At 37.2% G+C, this 12,409-nt stretch overlaps 1 protein-coding gene across 3 annotated transcripts in view; it reads left to right on the forward strand.

Moving 5' to 3' along the window:
• Window positions 1–12,409, forward strand: part of usp53a (ubiquitin specific peptidase 53a) — a 59,237-nt gene that overhangs the window by 7,901 nt on the left and 38,927 nt on the right. For 2 of the 3 annotated variants that reach the window (XM_073859368.1, XM_073859369.1), the window contains exons 2-5: window positions 3,322–3,565; window positions 4,394–4,560; window positions 8,807–8,897; window positions 8,982–9,118. In XM_073859368.1, the coding sequence (XP_073715469.1) occupies window positions 3,511–3,565; window positions 4,394–4,560; window positions 8,807–8,897; window positions 8,982–9,118 (450 nt within the window). In that variant the 5' untranslated portion in view covers window positions 3,322–3,510. The remainder of the gene's footprint in view (window positions 1–3,321; window positions 3,566–4,393; window positions 4,561–8,806; window positions 8,898–8,981; window positions 9,119–12,409) is intronic. The other variant, XM_073859370.1, reaches the window with a different exon arrangement.

Here is a 12,409-nt window from a genome sequence, read left to right on the forward strand (position 1 = left end):
GGGAAGCATAAAGATTAATCGCGATTAATGTATAGCAGAATAAAAGTTTTTGTTTACATCATATATGTGTTTAAACTGTGTATAAAAACTTTGTACAGATAAATGCACACACATGCATGTATATATTTAAGAGATGTTTACATGTGTGTGTGTATATACATTTGTATATTTATGTGTAATATATAGTGTATATATATATATATATATAATTATTTTTTTTTCTTTCTTAAAATTATGCTAATGTGTGCATATTAATATATACATAATTGTTATACACAGGTCACTTCACACACATATATGATGTAAACAAAAACTTTTATTCTGCTATAGATTAATCGCGATTAATCATTATGCATTCCTATTGTCCATCCACTTGCACGTCTGACATTTTGGTTTCGGTTTTAAAACATGCAGAAATTAGAAAATAGAGTGCAGGACTTGCTTGATGTTAAAATATTTATTAAGAGTGACAAGAGCGATCATCCTCATGCTAACTGACACATCTGAAGTGTGTGCACGCAACCCCCATATATAGACATCATCTACACAGAATTACAGTTCTAAAATATCTCTTTTCACAAGAATTCACACAGATATAATCTGTTATGTCTTAAGTGAATGTTTGGTTAACTGTTGAGGAAAAATATCTGATCTGTAACATTACATTAGATCTGCATTACAGTAGATCTTAAAGCTGTCTGTCTCAATGTCAAGCAAACAAAAAAGAAAAAAGTTTAACATATATTGGATATTGTTTTTTTACTTTGTGTGTCAAATCTATTAGTTTTACTGCTGATTTTAAGGTATGGATGTAGTATTGTTTATGGTAGTTTAGGATTTTTCTAAAAATTAACCAGTATTTCCCACAGGATTTTGAAGAGACTGTGGTGGTGATGACGTCACCCGCTAATTAGCATATATGTGATGTCATCATGTTGTGTTTTTGAGTTGATCTGTGTTGGCACCTGAAATATGTTTCACTTCTACTCTTCGATCTGTATCTGTATTTGATCTGTATATATCAAATTATATTTTAAGCCGAATTAAGCTGTTTTAAATAGTGAAATAAAATGTAAATGGGAATCATGAAAATTCTATTTGTGGGGGCCAGTGTTGATTCTGTGGTGGGCCACCACAAATAAATAAATTTTAGGGAAACACTGTTAACTTTGCTGACTCTGTCAACTTTAAACAGGTGTAGCTCTGTCATGTTTTGTCAGATTCAAACAAATCATGCATTGTTTTGAAGTTTTTTAATAGAGAATGTCAAAATATTAATAACTTTTTTTTTTTGAAAATTTGCTCATTCTGACTCAATTTGCCAGCACCGGTTACAAGTGATGCAGTAGCAAACAGGATTATAGAAAGAAAAGGATCTTCGGAATGGAAATTCATATACAAAACAATGGCTAATTGTTTTGTCAAAAATGTTAACGGGCGGGTTGAAACATACATTTGCATAGAGCATCTATATTTGTCCACACCCATGTTTATTAGACTATTGAAAATGTGAAAAGTGTTAAAATAAAGTCAATTTAGAACAGATAAAAATGTGCACTTAACTTGCGATTAATCGCGGGTTAACTCATGACAATCATCCGATTAATCTAGATTAAATATTTTAATCGATTGACAGCCCTAGTCAGAATAGATTAATACATTTCTCTGCATGTTTTCCAGTACATCATGCTAATTAATTGTGGTTTCCCCAAGCACATATGTTCCTTACTAAAACACACGTGAGATCCTGATGTGAAGGTGCATCTCCAGGGTCCAGAATCCAGATTTAAGTGTAGGCCTAATTCTGATCTTTAGCAACACTGTGGCTTATGTGATCGCACTGGAATGCTGTTGCTATGTTAGATTGTGGCCACATTACAAATGAACAGGGTACCTCCGAGCTTCACATAGTTTTTTTTTTTTGCCTTGTTGGCTTGTTTTTTGTTAAACCCCTAGCAAAAATACTATTAGTTCATTGGTGCTCAGCTACAAAGCTGCTTCCAAATAGTTTGAATACCATGGATGAAATGCCGTTGAACGGGTTTCCAGTTGCGTGTGTTTCCAGACATGCTCAGATAGCATTTAATCTGTACAAATGGCCTTATTAATTCGGCCATTATGCTTTTTCTCATCTGGTGTCACTTCAGTTCTGAAGAGGACCAAAAAAAGAATTTGAGTCGACTATATTGTGAACACCAAACGGACTGAGGTCACATTCGGCTAGTTTCTTTTCAGGTTCACTTTGTGAACTGGGTTTGGTTCTTTTAAAATAAACTAATTGTGAAAAAACACCCTAAAATGAGCAAAGGTTTGGAGATATATGTAGCTTATCTTTGTACAAAATATTGTTTGACAGGAAAAGCTGAAGTTAAGATGAACAAGATCTCCCACATTTCTTATTTTTGGCTCATTTTTTCACCAAAACTGTTTCACATACCAGACATCCACACCACAGTATCAGCCAAGAGCTAGCTAACTATTATATTCAAGTTCAAAGTAGGTCTGTGTGTCTGTATTACATTTTTCATTTAATCTTAGTTGGAAGCTATGTCTACTTTGGTTTTAAAAGAATGTGTTATTGCAGCACCATCTCATTGTTAACTCTTGTATGTAAAGTGTTTCTGCTAACCATTTAATTTGGTTACCTCTACACCACTGAATAGGTCTGGCAGTATTCATGCAGTAAAATTCACCTGGCCCTTCTATGCATAAGTGTAAAACTCGCCTTTACCATCCTGAGTGTTGTATGTGTATACCAGAGAAGTGTTATGCACGTGCTTGGGTGTTTTGGGTGGTTGTTAGGTAGTTGTTTTTCTGGCTTTGTATGGCATTCCTGTCCATTTCTTTGTAAAGTAATAGCACAATTTTCTGCATAATTTTAAGTCTATTGCACAAATGCTGCATTACAAGTTTCATGCCAGTGTTTAATTCTTAAGGTTAAAGGTTTGTAAATCAGGTAACTTAAGCAAGGACGAGTGGTTATGGTAGGGTTAGTAAGCCCCATTAAGGTAAAATTAATAACGAACAATGAATTGCAATGAAGCCAGGTAAAAATCAATGTACGCACTTACTGCCATTTAAATTACTATAATGCAGCCTGCTCTTATTGAATAGACATGCTGCTATAATAATATAAAGTTATAGGTTAAGAGAATCATTAAATAAAGTTAAACAATAACCTTTTCTGTGCTGACCTACTGACCTTTGCACAGTTTTCAGTAAAGCTTGCCTTCTTGGGTGACAACATGATTCAGTGCCTTAAATCAAAGGAAACAATGCATGGTGTATGTAAAATGTGACTTATCTTCCTTCTTTCCGCAGATTGTATTCTGTTGAAACCCAGGGCTGATGTCCTCAGTGAGCAGCATCTGAGACATGGATGACCCTTTAAAGCTTGACTGATTCTTGCTGACACCTCATGTGCTTCATAACTATGCTCCAGGTCACCAGAGGCCTTACGGCCACAATACCCAACAACAACCCGGCGAATTCCCCAACCTCACCCAGGGAATGATCAAACCGTCATCTCTGGGACATACACATCAGCAGACCTCTTTCAATACGGGTCAGAACCTTGAAAATAGACTTTAAATACTCAAGATGCCTTTTTAATGTTAAAGGAATAGTCTACTCATTTGCAATATTAAACTATGTTATTACCTTAACTAAGAATTGTTGATACATCCCTCTGTCATCTGTGTGCGTGCACGTAAGCGCTGGAGCGCGCTGCGACACTTCGATAGCATTTAGCTTAGCCCCATTCATTCAATGGTATCAAACAAAGATAAAGTTAGCAAGTTTGGTGGTACAAAATAAAATGTAGCCCTTTTCTAAGCGGATTTGAAAGAGGAACTATATTGTATGGCGTAATAGCACTTATGGGAGTACTTCGACTCGGCGCAGGTACACCCTCCCTCTCCCATTATGAGAGGGAGTAGGGGAGCGGACTTTTAAGGCGAGTCGAAGTACTCCCAAAAGTGCTATTACGCCATAAAATATAGTTCCTCTTTCAAATCCGCTTAGAAAAGGGCTACGTTTTATTTTGTACCACCAAACTTGCTCGTATAACTACTCGTCTTAAATAGGAAAAACGTTGATGTGTTTGGTCACTTCTAACTTTATCTCTGTTTGATACCATTGAATGAATGGGGCTAAGCTAAATGCTATCGAAGTGTCGCAGCGCGCTCCGGCGCTTGCTTGCGCGCACACGGATGATGGAGGGATGTGTCAACAATTCTTGGTTGGGGTAGTGGCATATTTTAGTGTTGAAAATGAGTAGACTATTCCTTTAACCAACACGTGTACTTGACTTAAGGATTACTTTGATTAGTTGCTTGGCTTTCTAAAGGATTTCATTGATCTCTCAACCTACTTTAACAAGTAACTTCATCAGCAGGAAGGCAGATACCCCAAAATCCAATGGCATGGGTCAAGTTCTTCAGGAGACCGGGCAACCTTTCCAGGTCATACCAGCCAGGATCTATGCTGTCTTTGGCCCCTACCAAGGGACTACTAAATGAGCCGGGCCAAAACAGCTGCTTCCTCAACAGTGCAGTGCAGGTGTGTGATTTACCCAAAGTTGCATAATCAATAGGGGTGGCACGGTACATGAAAAAACATCCGAACCGTTTGGTTTGCTTGTCTCGGTTCGGAGCATGTTTGTGTCGCTGGTTCGATTCATGCGCAATGTAGCCTTATGCCGGTATGTTACCTGAAGCCTTCTATACTTTCATCTGTCTGCACAGCGCGAGCGTCCACTGACTGCACGTGCACCTCGTTCGTTTGGGGAGGTGTTAATACTCAACGCACAAACTGGGTGGTGGTGTGATTAGAAGTCATGCTCGGCCAGATTCACCTGGAACTTGTGCTTCTTGGGTTGCGGAGCCACACGCAAAGTTACAAAATTTGACGTGCACACCGCCAAGCGAAATGGGGTCTTGCGCACTCGACGCGCACTACCGCCCACTCCGCGTTGATGTCATTTTTGCTACGCGCACCCTCGCGCTCATGTGGACGCATCGAGTATAAACAAGGATTAAAGCTACACTGAAGTTGGCAGTTTGGTAAATGCAAGTTAATTCTTTAGTTTAATCTTTGTGTGCTTAAAAGTCACATACGTTCTTTTAGAGATAGCAATACGCATTCTCATTTTTTGTTAAATAAATGAAAAGCATGTCATCAATGTCTTCTCTCTTGCTAAAATCTCACCTAGCTTTCCTCAGAGATGGTCCCAATAATGTGCTTAAAGTCAAGTCAAATTCAGTTTGTGCATGATTACATGATATAACAATTTAGTTAATACTGTATCCTAAATTCTGAATAATTAAACTATATATCATATGCTGAAGTAAATATCTGGAGTGTTAATGATTAACAGAAGAAACGACAACAAGAACCGTACAGAACCGAAAACCGTGACCTTAAAGGAATAGTCTACTCATTTTCAATATTAAAATATGTTATTACCTTAACTAAGAATTGTTGATACATCCCTCTATCATCTGTGTGCGTGCACATAAGCGCCGGAGCACGCTTCGATAGCATTTAGCTTAGCCCCATTCATTCAATGGTACCATTTAGAGATAAAGTTAGAAGTGACCAAACACATCAACGTTTTTCCTATTTAAGATGAGTAGTTATACGAGCAAGTTTGGTGGTACAAAATAAAATGTAGTGCTTTTCTAAGCGGATTTAAAAGAGCAACTATATTTTATGGCGTAATAGCACTTTTGGGAGTAGTTCGACTCGCCTGAAAAGTCCGCTCCCCTTCTCCCTCTCATAATGGGAGAGGGAGGGTGTTACTGCGCCGAGTCGAAGTACTCCCAAAAGTGCTATTACGCCATAAAATATAGTTCCTCTTTTAAATCCGCTTAGAAAAGCGCTACGGTTTTTTTTGTACCACCAAACTTGCTCGTATAACTACTCGTCTTAAATAGGAAAAACGTTGATGTGTTTGGTCACTTCTAACTTTATCTCTAAATGGTACAATTGAATGAATGGGGCTAAGCTAAATGCTATCGAAGCGTCGCAGCGCGCTCCGGCGCTTGTGTGCATGCGCACGGATGGTGGAGGGATGTGTCAACGGTTCTTGGTTGGGGTGATAACATGTTTTGGTGTTGAAAATGAGTAGACTATTCCTTTAAAACCGTGATACGAACCGAACCGTGGGCTTTGTGAACCGTGCCACCCCTAATAACCAAATCTGTTTTACTCATCCATAGTAATTTATTTTTAATTTGAGATTTTTACTTTTGCTTTAAAAAAAAATAATTTCACGATAAAATAATTTCTGTTTTGGTAAACTGTATTTTGGACTATTATTATTATTCTTTGGACATTGCTTTTGAAATCATTTTAAATTTCTATGGTATATTAATATGGTAATTATTCAACAACAAAATACATTTTAAAAGTACCACAATTTCACAAACTGATACAATCTCTGTACGATGGTGCAACTACAGTACTTTAAGTGGAAATGTGACCATAATGGCATTAAAAATCCTCATCAGCCCTTTTTTGTCATGTTAGATTTGTAATACCAACTTATCAAATTTTACCGTACTAAATTCTTCTACATAACACCAGACAAAAGTTATAACAACATAATAAGTCCCCCTCCCACCTAACCACGCCAAACTTTCTAATGACTCACATCTAAATCTCAGCCTCTTCAGCAGACTGTCATCTCCTCCTCAGTGCTCACTGTGACAGCGCCCTAAACGGTGTTCTTACACACACAAAGTATTTGCGGCATCATGCTGTAACTCCCATCAACCCCCAGTTCTCGCTCAGAGCTACCTACTGCTGTCATTCTCCCGGTCTGTCCACTAGCTCCTGGAAACTTTTTTCCTTGAATGGGATTGCCAACATTATGATTGAGTGTGTCTGTCTCTCTTTCTCTCTGTCTGTCTGTTATCTGTTCTTGTACTCATCACCATGAAGTGAGGTCATGCTGATGGTATGCTCAGACTTAGTTGTCTGGAGCCAAAGGGAAAGGCATACAGAAACGAGTAACCTCAGACTGCCAGTCCAAACACACACATACGCGGAGACACAGAGATGAACGGCTCTCATCCCCATCAGTTGTCAGCATAGCCTCATTTCCCTTAAGCTCAGTCCGGCAAGCAAGGACACTGAGTCATTTTAGTTTTAGGACACAAAGAAAGAACACATTTAAATTAAAGCTGAAATCTGTGGCTTTTTTTGGTTAAAAATCAATTCTTTATTAAGCATGTACACCAAAAAGCAGGCTGAAAATGTCTCCTTACCTTACCCTGATTCACAAGGTATGCTTATAATAATGATTCATAATTTCAACTGTCAGATACAGTTTAGTAAGTAATCTCTTAATGTAATTAATGTGTTTAACTTCATTTGATTTGAACCCACCAAGAAAATGGCTCACCAAGTAATTAGCAACTTAGTTTGAAACAAAGATGGAAAAGAGAGGCAAAAGTTTTCTGGGTAGGCAGCCTGCTAGGTGTCTGAAATCCAGCTCTTGAAGGCGCAAAAGAGGATGTTTCCGCCGACTGAGAATCCAAAGGCCGTTACTGAGTTTTTAAATGAGCGCATGCGAAAGAACAGCCTCCCTCCTTCACAGCTCGTTTCTAGGGAACGCCTTCCAAAACTCGTGCACGAGTATTTGAACACGAGTGTTTGTTTACCACTGGCATGTGCCGTGTCGCGTTTAGAAGAGGAACTATATTTTATGGCGTAAAAGCACTTTTGGGAGTACTTCGACTCGGCGCAGTAACACCCTCCCTCTCCCATTATGAGAGGGAGAAGGGGAGCGGACTTTTCAGGCGAGTCGAAGTACTCCCAAAAGTGCTATTACGCCATAAAATATAGTTCCTCTTTTAAATCCGCTTAGAAAAGCGCTACGTTTTATTTTGTACCACCAAACTTGCTCGTATAACTACTCGTCTTAAATAGGAAAAACGTTGATGTGTTTGGTCACTTCTAACTTTATCTCTGAATGGTACCATTGAATGAATGGGGCTAAGCTAAATGCTGTCGAAGTGTTGCAGCGCACTCCAGCGCTTACGTGCACGCACACAGATGGTGGAGGGATGTATCAACAATTCTTAGATAAGGTAATAACATATTTTAATATTGAAAATGAGTAGACTATTCCTTTAAGTATATAAAGTACTGTACTTTAGGCCACCATCACCAGACTTGTTGTTTTAGAAATTTTAATGTCCATCCCTATTTATTTTTCAATCTATTTTATTAAGATACAAACTAGGGATGTGCATGTATGTCATTTTTAAATTTCGATTAATCAATAAGTTTGAAAAACAAGTACTCGATTAACTGGGGGCGGGACAATCAAAACCCATATGATCATCGTTTTCGTGATCGATCTTCGATGCCACGTTCGAGTACTCAAGCAATCGAGTACTCGTGTCCATCCCTAATACATACAGAAAATACAGGAAATATGAACTAAATGTCTTCTTTAGGAATCGTTTTTATTTAGTGTGACCTCTCTTCGCACGAAACACATCTTGAGCTTTTTTGAGAAGACTAAAGTCCTGAAGTCATTTGATTAGTTTTAGAAATTAGGGTTTCCTGCTATTGCTCAAGTGACGCATCAATTTACATTTTTATACAGTTTTTCTGTATACACATTTCCTGTATTTTCTGGATGTATTCTATTAAAGAGACTGAGAAACAATTATATATGATCACTATATGATCACATAAAAAATCTAATTGTGGCATGGTGGCCTAAGACTGTATGTAACTTTTGTTGGGTGAGGAGATCTAACTCTACATCTCCCATTATGCCTTGTACTAGGTGTTGTGGCATCTCGATATCTTCAGACGAAGTCTTCGGCAGGTCACAAACCACTACTGCTTAGGGGATTCCTGCATCTTCTGCGCTTTGAAGGGAATTTTGATGACCAATCATGTAATACAACAATATTTAATGATGTATTTTGCACATTAAGTCACAGTCTTTTTTGTTTTGTAGGGAATTTTCTCCCAGTTTCAACAGAGTCGAGAACGAGCGCTGCCATCTGATAACTTGCGCAATGCCCTGGCCGAAACCTTTAAGGATGAGCAGCGATTTCAGCTGGGCTTTATGGATGATGCTGCCGAATGCTTCGTGAGTGTTTCTGTGTTTCTGTGTGTTAGTGTTTGTAAATCAGAAACCAGAAGAACCGCCCAAATATGTGCAATTTTACATAATTAGGGTGGTTAATAGATTCCAAATAAACAAATTAATTATATGATATAATGGTAATAAAATAAGGATTGCCAAAATTATTACAATTATTATCACATATCAGTATTTGCTGATAAATTAATATAACGCATCACATTATTGGGCTAAACAAATAAACCACTTAATAGACATGACAAAAATTGGCTTTAAAAGTTGTTTTTCCCCATCATTGCATGTAAGCCACTGTGCTGTTTTAAAAACCCATCGTGAGACCTCTGCATTCTGCCAACATTTAGTTAATTAAATAGCTGATCTGTTAATTTCATAGCACTTGGAGTTACATAAGCATCTTTTATTTCTTTAACTAGTCTTTGATTTTCTGTCAGTTTTGGGCAGCGTTTCTTTTCTTTCCTATCTTGGCTATTTTAGATTATACTTCCTTATATGCAAATAAAAGAGTTTATATGATCATTTCAAGCTCTCGGAGCGAAGCTTTTATATGTGCTGTGCGCACAATCTACACTTCATACAGTCTAGGCTGCATCAGCATCCAAAAATTTCTTTCACTGGAAAGGCTGATGTAAGCATGTTGGCTCTTAGCTGTGTGCGAGATTTCGCTCAGGCCACCTAATTGCAATAAACCTGCTTAGTGCTGGGACCTGTAATCATTTTCTGTTTAGCACAGCAGGACTATAGAGAGTCAGTCATTACCGCAGTAAAGATTCATTTGCAGTGCTACCCTAAACAACCCAATCAATGAAGGCTCTTTATCAAGTCTGTAGGTTTTGTCTTTTAGTCCAAGCTGCCCTTTTGTAGTGATGTTTAATATAAACTTTACCCTTAATCTTTACTGGAGAAACATCAAATTTATCTTACCCGGTTGCAAAAGGGCATGTTGTGCCAGCGCCGTTGGTGTAAATGAATGCACCCACGGTTCTCACGCCTGAAGGGTATGTTTAAGCAGATAATAGGCTTGGGGAAAATTACTCAAGCTTAGCGTGCATTCGCCTAATACGAAAGGTATCATTCTACCAGCCTAAACAAATCTAATCTGGTTCTCTGGTAAGTCAAGGAATTGTTGTTTTTGTGTTTGTTGGCCTGGTAACATATGCATTTTTTCTCCTTTAAGAGTATTTCCCATCAATATTAAAAGTGGTGGTATAATATACTCAGCCTCATGTTTTTCCGAACTCCCATGATTTTCTTTTGTAGTACAAAAGTAAGTTGATTTTTTTAAGAATATCACTATTTAAATTTTGCAGTTTGCCATTCCCAGTCCTCTTTCATTTTTATTATAAGTTTGCCAAGTCTTGAAAAAAGTCCACCCTTTATATTATATTTACTTTCAGAAAAAGGTACAAAAGTTGTTGCTGGGATGGTACGGTACTCTTTAAAAAGGTGCTGTTATGTACTATTTAGGTAGATATGTATATATTTGGCAGGTGAGAAAGTAGTACACTTTCATAATGTATTATACTTAATATATTAAACATTCTTCTTTAGTACTTAAAACACCATGAATATGAACTAAAATGCGCTTTTAACATACTATCTCTCTATTAAAACATGTATTTACATGTTAATATTTTAACTAGTTAACTTTTTTTTTTTAAATCTTATATTAAACTTGAACCCATCTTTCATACAAAGTTGGCTACAAGTGGTTCTAAATTAATTTTTTTAAATACATTTTTAGCACATTTTTGTTTATATTCATGGTGTCTCAAAATAGCACAGATAAGTACACTTAGATGTTCTTTAGATTATCTTAATATATTAAAAATTCTTCTTTAGCACTTATTAAATACAAAATTTGTGAGCAAAAATAGGGCACACTACTATAGAAGTGTACTTTTTTTCACTTCGGAGTAGCTCTGCGGTACTAATGTCTACTCTGTAGGTACAAAGGTGTACTACCCCAGTGTACTACCCCATCTTTTTTTGACAGTGATTAATATAAAGACATATATTTTTGGAAAGACGAGGGTAAATGATGTCTGTTTATTTTATTTATTTGTGAACAACTTGTTTAAAGGATTAGTCCATTTTCTTAAAAAAAATCCAGATAATTTACTCACCACCCTGTCATCCAAAATGTCGAGAAGAAATTATGTTTTTTGAGGAAAACATTCCAGGATTTTTCTCATTTTAATGGACACCAACACTTAACAGTTTTAATGCAGTTTAAAATTGCAGCTTCAAAGGACTCTAAATGATACAAAACGAGGCATAAGGGTCTTATCTTGCGAAACGATTGTCATTTTTGACAAGAAAGCTGAAAAATACGCACTTTTAAACCACAACTTCTCTTCTTCCTTTGGCTATGTGACGTGTCAGCGCGACCCCACGTAATTGCGTAGTGACGTAGAGAGGTCACGTGTTACATATATGAAACGCACATTTGCGGACCATTTTAAACAATAAACGAACACAAAGACATTAATTAGTATTATTCGACATACAACAATGTCAGAAAGGTCCTCTTTCTTCACACTTGTAAACACTGGAGTGTAGTTTCGCTTACATTATCCGTGACCTCTTGACGTCATGACGTACTGCGTGAGGTCGCGCTGGCGCATCACAGGATCGGAGATAGACGATAAGTTGTGGTTTAAAAGTGCATATTTTTTATTTTCTTGTCAAAAATAACAAATGTTCGCTAGATAAGACCCTTATGCCTCGATTTAGATCGTTTAGAGTCCTTTTAAAACTCTGAAAAAAAACTGTTAAGTGTTGGGGTCCATTAAAGTCCATTAAAATGAGAAAAATCCTGGAATGTTTTCCTCAAAAAACATATTTTCTTCTCGACTGAGCAAAGAAAGACATCAACATTTTGGATGACATGGTGGTGAGTAAATTATCTGGATTTTTTTCAAGAAAATGGACTAATCCTTTAATTCCTTTATCAGTCCTTCCAGAAAAACGCTGAGTTTCTTGATCTTGCGATGGAATAAAACTGTGTAAACTTCCAAAAACTGTTTGCAGCTTTTCATTGATGTTCACGTCGCGTAATTACATCACTTCCTAACATTCCCATGACAACAGGGAACATGGCTGCGCATGTGTGAAGTAAATGCAAAATCTTTCAACTTTCTGCTAAGATATATATGACTTTTTGCTACAAAGATGCGGGGATTATGAAATCATGCAAGCCGCATGTTTTGCGAGCAGAAATCTGCAATTTATGCGGCGAAAGTGCAGCATAATAAAAAATGTGGCCCCCGCATAAAT

Source organism: Misgurnus anguillicaudatus, chromosome 21, assembly GCF_027580225.2.
Source record: "Misgurnus anguillicaudatus chromosome 21, ASM2758022v2, whole genome shotgun sequence".
NCBI classification, from domain to species: Eukaryota; Metazoa; Chordata; class Actinopteri; order Cypriniformes; family Cobitidae; genus Misgurnus; species Misgurnus anguillicaudatus.